The 23717-nt window shown below is 37.6% G+C and overlaps 1 protein-coding gene across 3 annotated transcripts; it reads left to right on the top strand.

The window, feature by feature from the left end:
* The first annotated feature begins 88 nt into the window (after positions 1-88).
* On the top strand, positions 89-23219 carry LOC138327591 (tudor domain-containing protein 3-like). 3 transcript variants are annotated; one of them, XM_069273798.1, is made up of 14 exons: positions 89-200; positions 2713-2794; positions 3019-3084; positions 3366-3526; positions 4535-4676; positions 5357-5471; positions 6075-6226; positions 7011-7311; positions 7539-7661; positions 7781-8724; positions 9361-9435; positions 10288-10395; positions 16976-16990; positions 21746-23219. In XM_069273798.1, the coding sequence occupies exons 1-14, from the start codon at positions 169-171 to the stop codon at positions 21929-21931; spliced, it is 2502 nt and encodes an 833-aa protein (XP_069129899.1). In that variant the 5' UTR covers positions 89-168; the 3' UTR covers positions 21932-23219. The 3 variants fall into 3 exon arrangements, with proteins under 3 accessions (XP_069129899.1, XP_069129900.1, XP_069129901.1); XM_069273799.1 differs by lacking the exon at positions 16976-16990 and adding an exon at positions 12728-12742; XM_069273800.1 differs by having other exon boundaries at positions 90-200; positions 6078-6226.
* The last annotated feature ends 498 nt before the right edge of the window (positions 23220-23717 follow it).

The raw sequence follows: 23717 nt of genomic DNA, 5'->3' as shown, positions 1-23717 counted from the left end.
AAAATATTCTGATATATAATTCTTAACTACATAATACAGTGTAAAGTTTGCTAGAAATGAATTTATTTTGTTAATTCATGCTCAAAATAGACACGGCCCAAAGGGATTTCCCAAGTTTTCCAATCCACCAATCAAAAGTGGTGTTACTCATTTCGACGTGTATTGAAGATGGCGGAGTCTGCTGTGAGATCAAAGGGATGGTGTGTAGATATTTTCAACGTATCTATGAAATATACACAAATATATGTAATGTTCCTTGTTTTAACGATATCATTATATTATTCTGAAAATAATATCCAAGTTTGTTAATCCATAAATCACAGAGTGATAACACTAACTTTTTGTTAGTACTGCATAGGAACTTTCATCATGCTAGTTGTTACATGGCCATTCCATGACAGGTGCTGCCAAGATTCAGATGCTGATATAGTCACACTGAAAAGGGCCTTGTACCTATAAACTGAGCAATGACGAGAGTTGAAATAAACAAATTTTGAGATGTGTGCGTTTTCGTAAATTGTTAAATATAACAAGAGTATAACAAGTTCATTTTAAGACAGTACCATTACTGAAGACATCCAACTTATCAATGTCAGAAGATGCCAGCCAAAACAAACTGATAATCTTTTTGACATAAATTCTATCACTTATATTACTTAATTGATGTTGATGTCAGAGAAATGATGATTTACACGTGGGTAGTGAACAAGGCCTTGGTAAAGATGTCTCATACATACTGACATCAATTAGTTACTAACATAGGATGGATGTACTCCAACAATGTTAGAGGTATAGCACGACGAGACACTTTTGGAACATTACGTCGTGTCTAACCTCTAACTTCCAATAGGCCATTTACCCGATGCTGAGGGTAACATTTTCAAAGTTTGGATTGTGACAATATAAAACGTTTAAATCATATTTAAATAGTCATCAATGTCAAATATCTACCTCTTTTTCATAAATCAACAAGTATTTTGACAAAGTCAGCCGTAAAATCCATCTAAAACAAATATTTACATCTCCTAACGTAAACCTTCATGACCCAGACAAAACTTCATGTTGATAACAATCCCGGCCGGTAGATAGAAAAAATGAATTACAAAGTCCCCAAGACGCTTGATCTGCCTTTACTTTTACTTGCATTCTGCCCGCTTGAATTCACGTTCTGTTTTTGTAGTAACCAGCAGCTGCATATTTAAAACTAGGTCAAAATGTTACGGAAAGGATTCATCATATCTAATTCACTAAAATACTTTTTTTATGAGGCCTCAAGTTACGGTTTTCCTAGATAAATGGGAAATTTATACCTAAACTGTAAGTACACATCAATGTTATCACTGTTAGAGCAAGAAATATTGATATTATTGCACTTTTCCTTCCGCCTTCATCTGACGTCGGAAGCTGCATCAAAGAAATAACCCTTCGGAAATGAGAGTCGACAGTCAGCAAAATAACGTCCGATAAAAAAACGGCTGACCAGTCGACTCTCATGTTATGGGAGTAAGGCAGGATACTGAATTTATTGATGAGTAAAACTCTTATATATATATACACGGACTCATGGTTATTTGTATTTGACTTTATATGTAATGGATTATCATATGCAATGTCAATAAACTTTGATCTTTTATACAATGTAAGATGATCACCAGTTAATGTTAACCTGTCAAAGCTTCATTATTTCATTTAAAACATTTCACTGCAATTACTAGCTGCAAAAAATTGTAGCTCAAAAGACTTTTTGGCAGAAAATGGTATCGTCTTTAGAGCTACAATTGGTGCCTATACTGCTAATGTAGCAAAGTAATGATTATGCAAACCATTATAAAACGTTTGTTTGCATTTTTATCGTACTTGTTTGATATCGTTTACCTACTAGGCAATAAAATTGAACCACATAAAATATCAAATTCTCATTGAGGCATTATTTTTTTTACATAATACATATGAAGGTCTTTCTGAAGGGAATTTATACGGCAAGTCTACAAATTGTGAATTTGACGTCTTGTGAGCGGTACGGTAGATATTTTAAAAGAATGGTATTTATGTTTGTTTTGGACAAAAATAATATGTAAATGCATGTATATGCATAAAATAATTGGAAACTTACAAAAAAGTAGAGAAAACTATGCCCGAGTGATTTTCGGAGGCAGTGCTCCATTACGACACATAGGGACCAATTCGTACCCGGTCAAAAGGTATAGTAGGCCGGGTACATATATTCGTTCTATGCAATTACATATTACTTAATTTAGACTATATAAAGCCGATCATATCTTTGTAACGTATCGAGATAACTAAGATTTTATTAGTGTTGTAAATTTCAGAGTGACATATTTAAGATCACAAACAATTTCAGTAAGATTTTTTAAAATTTATTTATTCATTGATATGAGCATACTGATGTGAAGAAAGATGGAAATAAAACACAAATGAAAATCGTTGATAGGAGCCTTGTCTTCTATCGTATATTTTGAACTATACAGAATCAACTTCTCTATTGTGAAATCATAATAATAAGGAATGATTCATGTCTATTAAATAAGCTCTTGTTATGTGTTATTGAACAAAGGTTTTTTACTTGCTCATTTTATTTTTTGCTTATGTTTGATTAAATAATACAAGAGTTTATATGTTTTACTCCAAAGTAAAAATCTTAATAAACTATGATATTCCTATTTCATTGAGTTTTATTTACTTCGTTTTCAGGAATTTGACTGCAGAAGGATTAACATATTGTTCAGATGGAAATAATGTGTCCGCAGACAAAATCATAGAAGTCGCTAAAAATGTAAGTTCATTATTGGGACCGGTTATTGAGTAGTTAATAGCATTTAATCAAATAAAGAATTTTTTGGGACATTTTGAACAATTTTTATTTATTTTTTTAAAAAACAATATTTTTTATTTTCAAAAACAAAGACAGTTTTTTTTTTCTACAAATCTTGTCCATTAACAAAGTTTAGAATTCTTTGTTGTAGGATATAAATTTAATTTCATCTTTTATTCCAATAGACTGACTTGCGTGAGATTGGCGGGAAGTGGCTTCCAGATGAGGTGAACAGAGGAAAATGTGAATATGTAAGTCTCCCAACAGAATAAATATAATTTTTCTTCAATATCATACTTTTATTACAGTATGAGTACAATGCTTAGATGCTCTCTTGTCTATTGTTTCAGACATATGTATACATTAGATCTATTGCTCATCTAGGGATAGTTCATGGTTATGTTTTTAGGTTGGAAATATTGTTTCCATGCTTGTTTGAAAGTAGTGCCAAATAAGCATCTGACAACATAATGATTAAGGATTAACTTCATTTTTTCTGAGGAGATAATTTTATCCTTTATATACCCAAAAGATCGAAGGTCCTGGAGTCCTTCAGATTCAGAAGCTCCGCAACATTTCGGCTCCCAAGGAGCATGAAGAATCCCAGACCGCTCCACGGATGCTGCGACTGACCCTAACAGATGGACAGCAGACCTGTAACGCTATTGAAATGCAGAAACTGGACAGGATAGGGTGAGATGACAAAGCTTTTTCTCTGATTAAAAATTTCCACATTGGGCCTCAATATCTGAAGCAGTTTAGGTATCCTGGCATAAAACAAATGTATCACTATCCCATCGCTTTGGTAAATCCTGAAATAGAAAAATGAAACCAAAGATAAACCTCAGGTGAGCTAGAGTACTCTTGTATTGATGTAGAGAATTGGTGTGTGCTAATTATTTTCAATTACCATATTCAAACCAATAAGTGTTCATGTCCCTATAAGCGTTCCTCCTTCTTTTGAGGCCTCGATTTCAAAGTGCCTGGGCATACATAAAGACTAAAACTGTATGGGTTTGCAATAATTTTATAAGTACCTTTAATTTTTAAAAAGTTTTTAAACGCTCTGGGCGTTTATTGGGTCAAATACGTTAATATAAAAACCAACAGTTCATTACTGTTATAATGCAATGACTTGTCATATTCAACGCAATAAGCACCCGGGGCATTTAAAAATTTGAAAAAAATGAAAAGGTGCTGTTGAAACAAAATGATTGCAAATCTATACAGGTTTGTGTAGTTTTGGTCTTATCTATGCCTTGGCATTTGAAATTGAGGCCTCAAAATGGGTGAAGGCGCTCTGTTGTAAATGTTGTATATTTTTATGTCGACCACTTGGAAGACGAGTCTCTGACTCAAAGTGTTATCGACTCTAAATAAAGTCTATTATTATTATTATTAGGACATGGGCGCTTACTGGATCGAATACAGTATAAAAGTCCTCAACAGTAGCACTTGCCAGAAAATTCTTTAGAAATAGAGAAGCAGACACATAGTGTTATCTATGTTTGTTGCTCTATTTCATCCAATTATCTCACATTCAGATGGAGGCAGAGACATCACCTGTGTATGTCATTTCTAATTTAGGATTATTGACCTTTATCTGACATCTGTACCTACTACCTATTTTGATGCAACAAATGTTAACTTTGCAAAGAACTTGATATGTTTAAATAGAAATGATTTCCATCATGGTTTTAGGCTGGATACCCCACCAGGAACTAAGATCTGCATAAAAGGTACAGTAGAAGTGGAAAATGGCTTCTTATTGCTTACCAACAAAAACACAAACTTTGTGGGAGGACGTGTCAACAAACTAGCAGAGAATTGGGAGCTAAAGAAGGTTTGTAATTCATCGTAGTCAGTTTGAAAAGAGGTAATATCAAGGAATAATCTCTAAGAGGAAGAATCTTCTATTGCATTCAACGGTTCTTCTAAAACGACTTATATTAGAGAGCGCATGATTTTACAACAAAATTATCACTGCTTCTGCCAGGGATCGAACTCTGGACTTATGCATTACTAGTTTTGACACTCAACCATTCGAGCTAAAGACAATATACCCTCGAGTGAAAACCAAAAAATAAATTTTGGTTCTTTAATATATTTACAGACCATGACAAACTGAGTGTATGATAAAATAAGTTAGCTAATTAAAGTAGCTATGAGTAGTTGTTTGTCCAATTATGACATTCTATTTGGAATAAAACAAAAGTAATGATTACAGATTTAAGATTTTGATTAACTAATATGACCCAATTAGTGCCTATGTCTCTATAAGCGCCCCTCACCCTTTTTAAGGCCTCAATTTCAATTGGCCTGGCATAAATAAAGACCAAAACTACACAAAACTATAGATTTGCAATAACTTTGTCTTATCAGCCTCTTTTCATTTTTTCAAATTTTATTAACGCCCTGGGCACTTATTGAGTCGAATACGGTAACTGAAATCATCACCTAGTAATCATGTATAGGTTTATATTGTTAAGTAATTACATGAATTTTGCTTATTTGGTTATATAGATGCTGGCTGGCCAGTCAAGAGCCAATGTAGGCTCTGAAGGAGGACCTCCCTTGTTTGTCCCGTTTGGTCAGAGAATACGAGATGGACGGGGGGCAGTCCAGGTCAATAAAAGAGGTCAGATCTGTCATGGCTTTGTTCTGATTTAAATAATATTAATTGTCTTCCTATGTATTGTCTGGCCTATAAATTTGTAATCCTCGATACTCAAGGAGTTACTTTCACTGACATGATATCCACCCCTGAACAATCTCTGACAGCAACACAAGACTTATGTAATTTGATCCTTTTGAATAACAGTACATTGTGTTTGAATGTTTTGCTTTGAAGTTTGGCATCACTCTCTCTGTAATCTTCAAAGAAATTCTACGCAGGTCTGTGATTGGTCGTTTTTTCCCCTAGACAGCCTCCAGTTTTACTACGAGATAGTCCACGGGTGGATATAACGTCAATGATCCCTGAAGTGAGGATAATAGATTATGAAATCTCCACCATTCTGGTAGTATACATGCATCACCTAGACCTGATGTGCAGTCTGATTCAATGCTATTGGATCACTTGAATATTTTAAATCAAAGTGAATGTTTTCAAATGCTTTTCCTGGCAGTAATCTTTCAACTTTTTAAAATTTCTGTGAATTAGTAAGTGTGATGCTCTTTTTATAAAACATTAACCTAGGGGTCAATTGTTAACTAATATATCTTATATGTAACATTTTGGCAGATAACTTCAAATCCATTGAATCTACAAAGAAAGAGGACAATACAATGGAGGAGCTGGAGTTTGAGTTACAGCGGAAGGCAGTCATAGCAGAGGCACTGCAGGCTAAAGAGGAAAGCAAGCCAAAGACGTTTGGTGGAGGTACAAAACAGGTCAGAGATTTTCATCTTCAGGACTATCTCGGAAATCAAATACCTCATCAAAGTACTCCAAATCTATTCAGAATCAGATTTTCTTCCTATTACCTTGACTTCTTTTGTGTAGATGTTTTGTTTAAATCGCTCATATGAAAAAAATATGGGGTTTGAGAGACCAAGCATTAAATGTCCTGACATATTACCAGAAGCCCTCTACCTCTGGAAGATAGAATGACATGTGGGCAGTTACCAGGTACTGACTGCTGGTCAGTGGTTTTTCTCTGGGTACTCCATTTTTCCTCCACCATCAAACCTGACACATCCTTACATGTCCTTGGCTGTTGATAGGACGTAAAACTAAACAACATTTATTATGAACAATTATTTACATACAGCCACAATACAGATCTATTTAGCCATCATATGGGACAAAGGCTTGCAGAGCCTACATGATCAATTACATAAAACACCCAGCTGCTGGATCTACTTTATCAGTCAAATGTTTGGTTAAACGTCTAATTTACAGCCACAGACATTTAAGGATATGTCAGGTCTAGGAGGTGGAAGAAAGAGTACCTATAGAAAAACCACTGACCTGTTGTCATTACCTGGCAACTGCATTTACATTTGTTTTACACTGGTAAAGCAGAGGTTGAGGGCTTGTGGTAATATGTATGGACATCTTAACCACTTGGCCATTACGTAGCCTCATTCAAATACAAGAAACCATTAATGCACTTCAGGAAAGTTTGGTATTCAATGCGGTTTTTAATGTTGAAATTCTTTGCACTTTGTACAGGTGGGGATGGATAGAGAAATATCTAGGATTGTAGAAATGGGATTCACAGCGGAGGAGGCTAGTCGGGCACTTCGACAAAACGACAGTGATGTAACAGCAGCCATAAATCAGTTACTAAGTGGTAGGAAAAACTTCAGGGATAGACCATTGAGTGATCGTAGTGACAGGCGAGGACCACAGAAAGACTTCCGAGAGGAAAGACAGGACAACAGGAGGGATGACAAACGTAATGATCGCCGTGACGAACGGAGGGAAGATAGGCGTGACGATAGAAGGGATGACAGGAGAGAGAACACTAGAGGTGAAAATTAATGTACAATTGTATTTTTGATGATAGCAATTTTTGATAAAGATTTGATTTTTCCTTTAAAAAATCACTTGATGTGACTCAAAGCTGAAAATGATACATTTTTTTATTTCTTTTATAATCTTTTACGATTAAATACAAGTATTCTAATAATAAATTAAATTCTGTAATAATGTGTGGAAGTCCTTGAATACCTTTAACATGGTAATGTACTTTCGTAGGAGGCCGAGGTCGTGGTCGGGATAGGGAGGAGATTGGAGAAGATGGTGGATCTAGTCGGCCCTCAGGACCTGCCACGCTGTTTGATTTCCTGGAAACGAAGATTAAACCTTCAAATGACAAAGGTAGGTTAACAAATGTAAGATGTTTCAGACAATATATTTCCTCTTATCATGTGTATTGTACATGAATGTATGTATTATTGTACATGTACTACCAATATTAATTCATTTTTTTATTTCAGGCAGTAATTCACAAACAGAGAAATGTTCTTCCCAGAGTTCCTTATCTTCATCATACACAAAGACACAAAATCAGAGCTCAACCAATCAAAATCATCGGAACAACGATTCAGACTATAGTAAAAAATATCAAGGGAATGATCGAGATGATTATCCAACCAATAAAAACTATCGTGGAGGTAGGGACTCTCGACCTCAAACTGGGCCACCGTCCGTGTCCAGGGGACAAAATGCACAGAAATCTTCATATCAAAAAAATCAAAACAGTGAGAAAAGTTCAGAACGGTCTAACTTTTCAAATGATCGAGAAAAGCAAAGTTACAGCAATCAGTCTGGAAACCAAACAGGTCGTAACAGTCAAAATAATTACAATGACAGACAATTTAATAGTTCTAGAGTAGAGGATCGAGGGCAACAGAATAACTCGAGAGGTAGCTATAACGACAGTGGTAATAACAGCGAGTCAAGTCGACAGAGCCGTCCAGTAAATTCACAGGGTTACAATAACAGGAAGGATACAAATTTGTCACAGTCTGGTGCTCAAAACGATAATCGACAATATGGGGGACAGAATGGGAGTAAACAATACAGACAAAATGAAAGTAAACAATACGGACAAAGTGAAAGTAAGCTGTATGGATCACAGAATGACAGCAGACAATATGGCAAGCATGATAACAGACAATATGGTCAAAATAACAGTCGGCAGTTTGGTGGTTCACAAAACGAAAGCAGGCAATATTCACAAAGTGAAAGTAGACATTATAATGAATCTCGTTCTGACCAGTATAGACAAAATGATCAGTATTCAGCTGGACAACAGAATTTCGACAGTAAACGAAACAAAGAACACAGTAAAGGACCACAGAATACACAACCAATGAGACAGCCGGAATCTTCATACCAGAGAGGAAACAGCAAGAAAAATTACCAAAACCAGCAACAGGTATCTACTTAATAAAGCATTTCAGAGTGGGTCACTGAAATCTGAATATATACATGTGGCTACTAAGTTAACCTAATTAAAATTAGTCTTGTAATACTGTTCCATCACAATGCTCTACGCTATGCTCCAATACAAAATCTAACAAGTCTAATTTGAGGTCACCTCAGCATGACCCCTATGGTTAGCCAATCAGTGTGTTGCCTATGAGATCTTCTCTTGGAAGTATAAATGGCTACTAGCTATATATAGTATGTCCTGAGATTTTCCAGTTCTAGGCCAAGGAGCATAATGTAGAGTATCATAGAGTAGCGGAATTACAAGTCTAATTATATTTAGATTGGCTATTAAATGGGATTGTATGTTTACTGTATTACTCCTCATATACATGTAAGCCCCTCCCATAAATAGGACACACACCTTTTTTTTTTTTTTTAATTTTTATTGGATTCTTTGCAAATAAGACTCTCCATCTATTTTCCCTATTAACTGGTAGGTAAAATATCTTTTTCTACACCTGTTCATGTGAATTAGTTGTAAGGAATTTTGGTGCAAAAGTATTAAAATGTAAGTATGTATCTTTGAATGTTATGATATGAAATGTGCCACTAAATCCATCTATCTGTGATTCTGTTTCAGAATACTCCTGTCCAATCAGCAGTACCATTTAAGAAAGGTGACCCCTGTCTGGCCAAATACTGGGAGGATAACAAGGTCAGTGATAATATCGGGGTAGACATCAATAAAAATACATGATTTATTCATTAAATCAATATTTAATGTGAAATTTGTCAGGAAAAGTATCTTTGACATTGTATATACATCAACAATTAGAATATTTTAAAAATAGTTTGTGTTTATAGATTTTTATTAATTCCTTGGGTTTTTTTTCCCCAACTGAAACTTTTGACATCCCTGTGTAAAGCTAACGCTGTAAACCAACTTATTTTAGTGTGCAAATAAATTGATATTAAAAAAAATTGCTGGAAATATGTTTTACTCAAATAATTACAGGTAAAATACAACCATGACATAGAAGAATAGTTTGCAAAATTAAATCGCTGATTCAAAGTCCATAGGCATGAAAGTGTGAAATATGTCACAGTGAAAAATTGGATAAATATAGGAGCAATTTAGCCTACAGAAATAATATAAATATTCTATTCAGATATGATGCAAGATAACCTATTGCTTAGGTGTAATACAAACTTTGTATCCTGAACTATATCATCCTCAATACTACAGGGGTTACTATCACTGATGTTATATCCACCCTCTCATAGTAAAACTGAAGGCAGCTCGGGAGAAAAAACTGACCGATCACAGGCCTGCAGAGTCTTCTTTTGAAGATTACAGAGAGAGCGACTCCCAAGTTCAAAGCTATGCAGTCAACCACAGTTTACTGTTATTCAATTCTTTTGATGTACATCAAAGGATCAAAGTACCTGTGTTGACACTTGTTACCTCCAGTCTTGCTATGAGATAGTCCAGTGGTAGTTATGACGTCAGTGATAGTAAACTCTGGGCATCGAGGCTGGACCTATATTGATACTTTGTTATTTCTAGTTTTACCCAGCTGTGATACGAGCACTGTACCCAGACCTGCCAACGTGTATTGTGTTGTTTCCGGAATATGGAAATATCGAAGAGGAAGTGAATCATCTAACTGATGTCCTAAACCACTCAGTGTGGTATGGTACTGCATCTCCACTCAGTAGTGTACTGACATCTCACTGTAGTCATGGTTATGTACTACATACTCACTGTGGGGACGTGAAACCACTGTAACACTCAGTATGGTACTACATCTCACAGTGTGGGGTCGAGTAACCACTCAGTATGTGTATGTAACTACATCTCACGTGTGCATGGTGTAACCACTCAGTGATGTAACTACATCTCACTGTAGGGTCGTGTAACACTCCGTATGGTATGTACTACATCTCACTGTAGGGTCGTTGTAACCACTCTGTATGGTATGTACTACATCTCACCACCGTATGTAGGGTCGTGTAACCACTCAGTATGGTATGTAGGTCTACATCTCACTCCACTGTTGGGTCGGTGTCGTGGTATGGTAACCACTCAGTATGGTATTGTACTACATCTCATGTGGTGTGTGTAACCACTCAGTATGGTATGTACTACATCTCACTGTAGGGTCGTGTAACCCACTCAGTATGGTATGTACTACATCTCACTGTAGGGTCGTGTAACCACTCAGTATGGTATGTACTACATCTCACTGTAGGGTCGTGTAACCACTCAGTATGGTATGTACTACATCTCACTGTAGGGTTGTGTAACCACTCAGTATGTATGTATCCCTGTATGTTTGTACTACCACTCAGTTATGTTATGTACTACATCTCACTGTAGGGTTGTGTAACCACTCAGTATGGTATGTACTACATCTCACTGTAGGGTCGTGTAACCACTCAGTATGGTATGTACTACATCTCACTGTAGGGTCGTTGTAACCACTCAGTATGGTATGTACTACATCTCACTGTAGGGTCGTGTAACCACTCAGTATGGTATGTACTACATCTCACTGTAGGGTCGTAACACTCAGTATGTATGTACTACATCTCACTGTAGGGTCTGTAAACCACTCTGTATGGTATGTACTACATCTCACTGTAGGGTCGTGTAACCACTCAGTATGGTATGTACTACATCTACATCCACACACTGTAGGGTCGTTGTAACCACTCAGTATGGTATGTACTACATCTCACTGTAGGGTTGTGTAACCACTCAGTATGGTATGTACTACATCTCACTGTAGGGTCGTGTAACCACTCAGTATGGTATGTACTACATCTCACTGTAGGGTCGGTGTAACCACTCAGTATGGTATGTACTACATCTCACTGTAGGGTCGTGTAACCACTCAGTATGGTATGTACTACATCTCACTGTAGGGTTGTGTAACCACTCAGTATGGTATGTACTACATCTCACTGTAGGGTCGTGTAACCACTCAGTATGGTATGTACTACATCTCACTGTAGGGTCGTGTAACCACTCAGTATGGTATGTACTACATCTCACTGTAGGGTCGTGTAACCACTCAGTATGGTATGTACTACATCTCACTGTAGGGTCGTGTAACCACTCAGTATGGTATGTACTACATCTCACTGTAGGGTCGTGTAACACTCAGTATGGTATGTACTACATCTCACTGTAGGGTCGTGTAACCACTCAGTATGGTATGTACTACATCTCACTGTAGGGTCGTGTAACCACTCAGTATGGTATGTACTACATCTCACTGTAGGGTTGTGTAACCACTCAGTATGGTATGTACTACATCTCACTGTAGGGTTGTGTAACCACTCAGTATGGTATGTACTACATCTCACTGTAGGGTCGTGTAACCACTCAGTATGGTATGTACTACATCTCACTGTGGGGTCGTGTAACCACTCAGTATGGTATGTACTACATCTCACTGTAGGGTCGTGTAACCACTCAGTATGGTATGTACTACATCTCACTGTAGGGTCGTGTAACCACTCAGTATGGTATGTACTACATCTCACTGTAGGGTCGTGTAACCACTCAGTATGGTATGTACTACATCTCACTGTAGGGTCGTGTAACACTCAGTATGGTATGTACTACATCTCACTGTAGGGTCGTGTAACCACTCAGTATGGTATGTACTACATCTCACTGTAGGGTCAGTGTAACCACATCAGTATGGTATGTACTACATCTCACTGTATGGGCGTGTAACCACTCAGTATGGTATGTACTACATCTCACTGTAGGGTCGTGTAACCACTCAGTATGGTATGTACTACATCTCACTGTAGGGTCGTGTAACCACTCAGTATGGTATGTACTACATCTCACTGTAGGGTCGTGTAACCACTCAGTATGGTATGTACTACATCTCACTGTAGGGTCGTGTAAACCACTCAGTATGGTATGTACTACATCTCACTGTCGGGCTCCGTGTAACCACTCAGTATGGTAATGTACGTCTCACTGTAAACCACTCAGTATGGTATGTACTACATCTCACTGTAGGGTCGTGTAACACTCAGTATGGTATGTACTACATCTCACTGTAGGGTCGTGTAACCACTCAGTATGGTATGTACTACATCTCACTGTAGGGTCGTGTAACCACTCAGTATGGTATGTACTACATCTCACTGTAGGGTCGTGTAACCACTCAGTATGGTATGTACTACATCTCACTGTAGGGTCGTGTAACCACTCAGTATGGTATGTACTACATCTCACTGTAGGGTCGTGTAACCACTCAGTATGGTATGTACTACATCTCACTGTAGGGTCGTGTAACCACTCAGTATGGTATGTACTACATCTCACTGTAGGGTCGTGTAACCACTCAGTATGGTATGTACTACATCTCACTGTAGGGTCGTGTAACCACTCAGTATGGTTATGTACTACATCTCACTGTAGGGTCGTGTAACCACTCAGTATGGTATGTACTACATCTCACTGTGTAGGGTCGTGTAACCACTCAGTATGGTATGTACTACATCTCACTGTAGGGTTGGGTTGTGTAACCACTCAGTATGGTATGTACTACATCTCACTGTGGGGTCGTGTAACCACTCAGTATGGTATGTACTACATCTCACTGTAGGGTCGTGTAACCACTCAGTATGGTATGTACTACATCTCACTGTAGGGTCGTGTAACCACTCAGTATGGTATGTACTACATCTCACTGTAGGGTCGTGTAACCACTCAGTATGGTATGTACTACATCTCACTGTAGGGGTCGTGTAACCACTCAGTATGGTATGTACTACATCTCACTGTAGGGTCGTGTAACCACTCAGTATGGTATGTACTACATCTCACTGTAGGGTCGTGTAACCACTCAGTATGGTATGTACTACATCTCACTGTAGGGTCGTGTAACCACTCAGTATGGTATGTACTACATCTCACTGTAGGGTCGTGTAACCACTCAGTATGGTATGTATGTACTACATCTCACTGTAGGGTCGTGTAACCACTCAGTATGGTATGTACTACATCTCACTGTAGGGTCGTGTAACCACTCAGTATGGTATGTACTACATCTCACTGTAGGGTCGTGTAACCACTCAGTATGGTATGTACTACATCTCACTGTAGGGGTCGTGTAACCACTCAGTATGGTATGTACTACATCTCACTGTATGGGTCGTGTAACCACTCAGTATGGTATGTACTACATCTCATGTAGGGTCGTGTAACCACTCAGTATGGTATGTTACTACATCTCACTGTAGGGTCGTGTAACCACTCAGTATGGTATGTACTACATCTCACTGTAGGGTCGTGTAACCACTCAGTATGGTATGTACTACATCTCACTGTAGGGTTGTGTAACCACTCAGTATGGTATGTACTACATCTCACTGTAGGGTCGTGTAACCACTCAGTATGGTACTGTACTAACATCTCACTGTAGGGTCGTGTAACCACTCAGTATGGTATGTACTACATCTCACTGTAGGGGTCGTGTAACCACTCAGTATGGTATGTACTACATCTCACTGTAGGGTCGTGTAACCACTCAGTTTATGGTATGTACTACATCTCACTGTAGGGTCGTGTAACCACTCAGTATGGTATTGTACTACATCTCACTGTAGGGTCGTGTAACAACACTCAGTATGGTATGTACTACATCTCACTGTAGGGTCGTGGTAACCACTCAGTATGGTATGTACTACATCTCACTGTAGGGTCGTGTAACCACTCAGTATGGTATGTACTACATCTCACTGTAGGGTCGTGTAACCACTCAGTATGGTATGTACTACATCTCACTGTAGGGTCGTGTAACACTCAGTATGGTATGTACTACATCTCACTGTTAGGGGTCGTGTAACCACTCAGTATGGTATGTACTACATCTCACTGTAGGGTCGTGTAACCACTCAGTATGGTATGTACTACATCTCACTGTAGGGTCGTGTAACCACTCAGTATGGTATGTACTACATCTCACTGTAGGGTCGTGTAACCACTCAGTATGGTATGTACTACATCTCACTGTGGGGTCGTGTAACCACTCAGTATGGTATGTACTACATCTCACTGTAGGGTCGTGTAACCACTCAGTATGGTATGTACTAACATCTCACTGTAGGGTCGTGTAACCACTCAGTATGGTATGTACTACATCTCACTGTAGGGTCGTGTAACCACTCAGTATGGTATGTACTACATCTCACTGTAGGGGTCGTGTAACCACTCAGTATGGTATGTACTACATCTCACTGTAGGGTCGTGTAACCACTCAGTATGGTATGTACTACATCTCACTGTAGGGTCGTGTAACCACTCAGTATGGTATGTACTACATCTCACTGTAGGGTCGTGTAACCACTCAGTATGGTATGTACTACATCTCACTGTAGGGTCGTGTAACCACTCAGTATGGTATGTACTACATCTCACTGTAGGGTCGTGTAACCACTCAGTATGGTATGTACTACATCTCACTGTAGGGTCGTGTAACCACTCAGTATGGTATGTACTACATCTCACTGTAGGGTTGTGTAACCACTCATATGGTATGTACTACATCTCACTGTTTGGGGTCGTGTAACCACTCAGTATGGTATGTACTACATCTCACTGTAGGGTCGTGTAACACTCAGTATGGTATGTACTACATCTCACTGTGGGGTCGTGTAACCACTCAGTATGGTATGTACTACATCTCACTGTGGGGGTCGTGTAACCACTCAGTATGGTATGTACTACATCTCACTGTAGGGTCGTGTAACCACTCAGTATGGTAATGTACTACATCTCACTGTAGGGGTCGTGTAACCCACTCAGTATGGTATGTAACTACATCTCACTGTGGGGTCGTGTAACCACTCAGTATGGTATGTACTACATCTCACTGTAGGGTCGTGTAACCACTCAGTATGGTATGTACTACATCTCACTGTAGGGGTCCACTCAGTGTAACCACTCAGTATGGTATGTACTACATCTCACTGTAGGGGTCGTGTAACCACTCAGTATGGTATGTACTACATCTCACTGTAGGGTCGTGTAACCACTCAGTATGGTATGTACTACATCTCACTGTAGGGTCGTGTAACCACTCAGTATGGTATGTACTACATCTCACTGTAGGGTCGTGTAACCACTCAGTATGGTATGTACTACATCTCACTGTGGGGTCGTGGTAACCACTCAGTATGGTATGTACTACATCTCACTGTAGGGTCGTGTAACCACTCAGTATGGTATGTACTACATCTCACTGTTAGGGGGTCGTGTAACCACTCAGTATGGTATGTACTACATCTCACTGTAGTGGGGTCGTGTAACCACTCAGTATGGTATGTACTACATCTCACTGTAGGGTCCGTGTAACCACTCAGTAACTACATTCTCACTGTAGGGTTGGTTTTGTAACCACATCTCATGTACTACGGCTCACTGTAGGGTCTTGAGTAACCACTCAGTATGGTATGTACTACATCTCCACTGTGGGGTCGTAGTAACCACATCACACTGTAGGGTCGAGTAACACTCACGTATATGGTATGTACTACATCTCACTGTAGGGTCCCACTCAGTGTAACCACTCAGTATGGTATGTACTACTACATCTCACTGTAGGGTGTGTAACCACTCAGTAATGGTATGTACTACATCTCACTGTAGGGTCGTGTATACAACTCAGTATGGTATGGTACTACATCTCACTATGGGTCGTGTAACACTTCAGTATGTATGTACTACCATACTCACACTTAGGGTCGTGTAACCACTCAGTATGGTATGTACTACATCTCACTGTGGGGTCCGTGGGTAACACTCAGTATGGTATGTAATACTACAGGGTCTCAACCACTCAGTAGGGTCCGTGTAACATCTCACTCAGTATGGTATGTACTACATCTCACTGTAGGGTCGTGTAACCACTCAGTATGGTAATGTACTACATCTCACTGTAGGGTCGTGTAACCACCACTCAGTATGGTATGTACTACATCTCACTGTAGGGTCGTGTAACCACTCAGTATGGTATGTACTACATCTCACTGTAGGGTCGTGTAACCACTCAGTATGGTATGTACTACATCTCACTGTAGGGTTGTGTAACCACTCAGTATGGTATGTACTACATCTCACTGTAGGGTTGTGTAACCACTCAGTATGGTATGTACTACATCTCACTGTAGGGTCGTGTAACCACTCAGTATGGTATGTACTACATCTCACTGTAGGGTCGTGTAAACCACTCAGTATGGTATGTACTACATCTCACTGTCCAGGGCGTCTTTGTAACCACTCAGTATGGTATGTACTACATCTCACTGTAGGGTGTCGTGTAACCACTCAGTATGGTATGTACTACATCTCATTGGTAGGGGCTAACATCTCCACTGTGTAGGGTTGTGTAACCACTCAGTATGGTATGTACTACATCTCACTGTAGGGTTGTACTACATGTAACCATCACTCAGTATGGGTAATGTACTACATCGACTCTCACTGTAGGGTTGTGTAACCACTCAGTATGGTAATGTATGGGAAAATACAACATCTCACTGTAGGGTGCGTGTACGTGGTAACCACTCAGTATGGTATGTACTACATCTCACTGGAGGGTTGATGTATAACATCCCACTGTAGGGTCTGTAACCAGTATGATGTACTAACTACTCACATCTCACTCAGTGTGACTACATCTCACTGTAGGTCGTAACCACTCAGTATGAATGTACGACATATGTACTGTAACACTCTATGGTATTCACTACAGTATTGTCGTGTAACCACTCAGTATGTAACCACTCACCTGCAGTAAAACAACTCCAGTATGTAATGTACTACATCACGGTAGTCCGGGTAAACAAGTTGGTATTACTGTGCAGGGTATGGTAATGTACGTCTCACTGTAAGGTCACTCCAGTATAGTATGTGAACTATCTATCTCACTGTACGGGTCGTGTAACACACTCAGTATGGTAGGGTCCTTGTAACCACAAAGGCCAGTATGTATGTCAAAATTGTGTGATGTTATATGGTCCCCCACCCCCAGTATGAGCTATTGGAGGGGCCAAAATCGGTAAAATTGACTAAAATTTGGTATGTAAAAATCAGTTCTTCTCTAACTGTAGATGTGACTGGAATTAAATACTCTTGTAACATAGATATGGTATGTAAAGGTCTCAAGGTCCTTTACAAAACCATTCAGTGAATGGTATATGACCCTGTAGGGTCGTGTGTAACACTCACGTTTCCCCCTGGGGTGTAACCACTCAGGGGGTCAAGTTTAACTGTACTGTGTAGTTTTATATATGGGAAAAACACATTTATGTAACCACTCATTTTTTGCTCATTTTCATAGGAAATGAGTGTAAACTTGTTTAGTAATTATTAGCCTGAGTAGCATTTTAATATCATATCCACATTGGTCCTGGGGTCGACCCCCTGGGGGCAGAGGGGCAGGGCCAAAAGGGGCAAATAGGCTAAAACTTTAAATAATCTTTTTTTAATAAACTGGAAACGGTTAGAATTTAGCATCAAAAATACGCTTCATAGATGGACAGGTCTTTATTAAGGTGGTTTTATGAAAATTGTGAATTATTTAAATCCCTGGGGTCCTCGCGTTTGCCCCCTGGGGAGGGGGTCAAGTTTTACTATAGTTGTTATATATGGAAAACCCACCTTTTTGGAGTCATTTTTGCTCATTTATCATAGGAATTGAGTCATACTTTGTTTAAGAATTATTAGCCTGTGATAACTTTTTAAATTTTATATCTAGATTAGTCCTGGTTACCCCCTGGGGGCAAGAGGGGCGGGGGCCACAAAAGGGCAAATAAGGCTAAAACTTTAAAAATCTTCTTCTTAAATACTGGAAATTGCTAGAATCAAAATACTCGTCACAGGATAGGACAGTCTTTAAGGTGTTTTATGAGAAATGTGAATTATATGACCCTTGGGGCTCAGATTCCCCCTGAGGGAGGGGCTGTAAATTTTTACTGTAGTTTTATATAGGGAATAAACACATTTTTGAGCATTATTTATTGTCATTTTTAATAGGAAATTAGTCTATTGTAGTCTGAATTAACCCTATGTGAGGGCCGTCTGGAATCTTATTAAACAAAAATTTTCCATGACTGATCCCCCAGGGGGCTTAAGGTGCGCGGGGCCAAAAACGGAGGTCAAATAGGCCCTAATACTTTAAAATTCTGTCTTCTTAAATAACTGATTTACTGGTTGTAGAATCAAATACTCGTCCCCCTGCCCCCCCACCCACAGATGGACATTTCCTTAAGGTGTTTTTATGAGAAAATGTGAAGTATATGACCCTTGGGTCTCAGGATTCCCCCTGGGGAGGGGCTTTAAGATTTACTGTTAGTTTATATACGGGGGAAAACACATTTTTGAGCATTATTTAGTCCATTGTAAAAGGAAAGTAAGTCAATTGTTGTAAGAGATAATCCCTTATGTGATGCCTATTGATTGCGTTATTACCAAAATATTCTCTCATGACTGATCCCAGGGGCCTTAGGGGCGGTGGGCCAAAACGGGTCAAATATGCTAACACGTCAAAAGATACTTCCTTCTGAAATTCTGGAACTGCTTAACTCTGCATAGATGGAGAAGGTCTTAATAGTCCTTTTACAAAAATTGTGCATTCAGATGACCCTTGGTTCTCCCATGATTCCCTCTCGGGGGGTCAAGGTTAACTATAGTTTATATAGGGAAAGACAGTTCATAACCTATTATCATGAACATTATTTGCCTATATTTTAATGGGGAAATTTAGTCAAACGGGTTCATGGCAGACCCCCGCCAGGGGCCAGAGGGTGTTCAGAGCCAAAGGGTGGTCAAAATGGTTAATTTTCCAAAAATTTTTTTTTTGATTCTCAGATTTGTTTTTGAACGCAGATACACTTGATAGATTTGACAGGTCTTAAGGCCCATTAACAAAAATTTGAGTTGAATTTTCAATGGCCCTGGTGATCTCAAATTTCCCCCATCATGAGGGAGTGGTCAAATTTACTATAGTTTTTTATATGAAAACACACATTTTAGGAACCATTATTTGCTTATTTTACATAGGAATTAAAGTCCAATCTGCGCTGGTTACGAATTATTCAGCCCGGAGATAGCATTTTAACATCATATCCATAATTGGTCCTGGAAAACCGACCCCCAGGGGCGGCCCAGAGGGATGGGGCCAAAAGGGTGTCAAAATGGATAACATTTCAAAAATCTTTTCTTCTGAATTCACAGATTTGATGGAACCAAATAATCTTCATAGATTAAAAAGTCAAATTTATAAAATCACTGACTGACTTCAAGGGGCCCATTCTGATAGGTCAAATATATTGTGTTTAAATGTATGTCCTTTGTTTCATTCTGTATCTGAACTCAGGTGCTCAAGTTTTATCACTTTTTAAGGGGCCATGGGGCCTCTTGTCTCTCCGTGCATTGTGAAAGATTGTCCTTCGTATCATAGCCACGCCCACAGAGCTATCCAAACCAATTATAGCCGAGTTTATCATTATTTCAATTGTCCATAAATTGCTGTATCGGCTGGCTCACTACTATCACGATAGATATGAGACCAGCGGTACAAATGCTTGTGCTGTTTTTTTGTCAAGTAAAGTCATTGTGAGGTGTCCCTGTTTAGGTCGTTGTGAGCAGTACAATTCCACTGTCGAGATAGCACTTATAATTTGACCAGATGAAAAGGTTGAGAGAATGGTTTTTCCTGTTGGCTTATCTTTGCCAGTATGGTCCACAACCAGAGGTTCACTGTAGCACTATAAAACTCAGTTTCCTCTTAACTTCTACCAGGAAGATTAAGAATATACTGCAGCCTTCAGGAACTGAAGTACTTCCTCATCAATATAGGGGTTTTAAGAAATATAAACAACTTGGGTAAAGTACAATTTAGCTTTGATTAACTCCATCAGCCACTGATTGTGACGTCACAATAATTATGTCAAAATAGGATATACAATTCTGTGAAGGTCGTACTAATCTGTGGTCAATAGTACTTGCCTACATTGTTCTTTTCTACGATTTTTTTTAAGTAAAAGCTATACTTATTTGACAAAGTATACAAAACCATTAACATAATTGTAGTAAAGCTTTACTTATTTGACAAAGTAAACCAAAACAATCAACATAATTGTAATGTAAAGCTTTACTTATTTGATCAAAATAAACAAACAATCAACATAATTGTAGTAAAGCTTTACTTATTTGACAAAATAAACAAACAATCAACATAATTGTAGTAAAGCTTTACTTATTTGACAAAATAAACAAACAATCAACATAATTGTAGTAAAGCTTTACTTATTTGACAAAATAAACAAACAATCAACATAATTGTAGTAAAGCTTTACTTATTTGACAAAATAAACAAACAATCAACATAATTGTAGTAAAGCTTTACTTATGTGACAAAATAAACAAAACAATCAACATAATTAGTAGTAAAGCTTTACTTATTTGACAAAATATAAACAAACCAATCAACATAATTGTAGTAAAGCTTACTTATTTGACAAAATAAACAAACAATCAACACATTAATAAGTAAAGCTTTACTTTATTTGAACAAATAAACAAACAATCAACATAATTGTAGTAAAGCTTTACTTATTTGACAAAATAAACAAACAATCAACATAATTGTAGTAAAGCTTTACTTATTTGACAAAATAAACAAACAATCAACATAATTGTAGTAAAGCTTTACTTATTTGACAAAATAAACAAACAATCAACATAATTGTAGTAAAGCTTTACTTATTTGACAAAATAAACAAACAATCAACATAATTGTAGTAAAGCTTTACTTATTTGACAAAATAAACAAACAATCAACATAATTGTAGTAAAGCTTTACTTATTTGACAAAATAAACAAACAATCAACATAATTGTAGTAAAGCTTTACTTATTTGACAAAGTATAAAAACCATTAACATAATTGTTGGCCTAACTATGATTGTTTTCACCGTTTTATATATCAGCCTCCCAGTCAATACCTACCTCAACAGCAGCCACCCCCACAACAGTACGTGGACTATGGCGGTCAGGGGGGACAACTGGGCCACGACAACCACATCACTAGCATGGAGTTCCGACGGAGATCAGCACGAACAGATCATGGCAAGCCAACACAGGCATTCTACCAACCTCCCAGTCAACGGCAGTGATCCGATGTCAACTGAAGACATATCTCCTCAATTGGTTCACAGTGCTTCCCCGATGTACAAAACCTGTCACAACTTTCGCCCATTTAACACCAGATTTAACAATTTACAATGATCTATATGCTCAAACCTTAGTTCCATGCTGTTACCAAGGCCAGTAAAGTTATTTGATGTGCTAGTTTACATGTAAACTTTTATAGTCTCTGTTTACGTTTGTTTACTAAAATACTTTGCATACTTGCATTTTTTCAGGTAAATATTTTGTTTTTGGTTCCATACATTCTGTTACATATAGATTTACAACTTTATTATGTACATGACGAAGTATAATGGCTATGTGGTATAAATGAATGCATAATGATCTTTGAACCATACACACAAATCTGGATGTTTGTTTAAAACCAGGCTTGTTTTGCTGTTTTTTCTTTCAATTGAAAATTGAAAAGTTTCTTTTGTATTAAATAAATGTAAAAAAATTGACAAAAACATCATATGGTGCCTGATTAAAATTGTGCATTTTAACCAAAAAAATATGTGTACGTTAATAGGAATAGATAGTGCACTTTAACAGTAATGGGAGACAATAATGTATAGCATTTAATAGCTTTGTTGTACACATATTAATCTAGAAAAACTTAATAAAATTTGATTGTAATTATTTAATAAATAAAATATTAATTCTGTCTTGTAGCAGTATAATCTGTCAATCCTAGTAGCTATTTAACCTAAAAATAACCACCTAAAATTTCAGCAGAGTTCAAATGTGTGTCCAGTGGTGAATGAGCTGACAGTATATTGTTTTGACATAAAATGTTATCCTTAGAAATCCAGGATAGGCCTATATGATGTACATTTTTGTTTAATTTTACATTTAAATCTATTGTTTTTTTAATTCTTTGGAAATAAAATTAATACATTAATTTTGATGAACTGCTGGACAAGTATATAAGATTGCTGATTTGTATTTATGCAATAGAATTACCGTATTCAACCCAATAAGTACCCAGGGCGCTTAAAAAATTGATAAAAATGAAAAGGTGCTAATAAGTCAAAATTATTGCAAATTTATACCGTTTTATGTAGTTTTGGTCCTTATTTATGCCTGGGCCATTGAAATTGAGGCCAAAAAAAGGGACATGGGCGCTTATTGGGTCGATTACGGTAACCACAATACTGTAGATTACCAACCTTGGTGATAATGGTTGTGTATGTGTTCTCTTTATCATCCCATGGGGTTTATTTTAGAATGTGGGATAGATACAAATCATTAAACTCTTTGTATGGATTTTTATCTGGTTGTCTGTGTTGTTGATTCACTAAATAAACAAACCACTTATTATTACAACTAGGATAGAATATTACTTTAATATTGTATAAATGGCCTTTTCAATAAAATTGTGACATCACCTAAAAGCATGTGGTCATAAAATAATATTGACATAGCATGTGGTCCTAGTTAGACATGCATATGAAGTTATCTGCAAAACTCTGGCATCTATATTGACCATAGATTCTCATAAATACAAGAAAATTGTATTACATCTAAATTACCATAGATATCATAAAAAGATAAATTTGTATTACATCTATATTGACCATAGATATCATACAAAGATAAATTGTAATTACATCTATAAATTGACCATAAGATATCATACAGAGATAAATTGTATTACATCTATATTGACCATAGATATCATATAACCATAGTACAAAGATAAATTGTATTACATCTATATTGACATAGATATCGTACAAAGATAAATTGTATTACATCTATATTGACCAT

The sequence above is a fragment of the Argopecten irradians genome, chromosome 7 (assembly GCF_041381155.1).
Source record: "Argopecten irradians isolate NY chromosome 7, Ai_NY, whole genome shotgun sequence".
Lineage (NCBI taxonomy): Eukaryota > Metazoa > Mollusca > Bivalvia > Pectinida > Pectinidae > Argopecten > Argopecten irradians.
Note: the sequence above shows the minus strand (reverse complement) of the source record. Positions and strands in the feature narration are given on the sequence as shown.

Excerpts from the sequence above, each read along its gene's own strand:
- LOC138327591 (XM_069273798.1), top strand. The coding sequence starts at position 169 with ATGGCGGAGTCTGCTGTGAGATCAAAGGGATG. Across the intron at positions 6,227-7,010 it reads TTGGTGGAGGTACAAAACAG|GTGGGGATGGATAGAGAAAT; the intron begins GTCAGAGATTTT and ends CACTTTGTACAG. Across the intron at positions 7,312-7,538 it reads CAGGAGAGAGAACACTAGAG|GAGGCCGAGGTCGTGGTCGG; the intron begins GTGAAAATTAAT and ends GTACTTTCGTAG.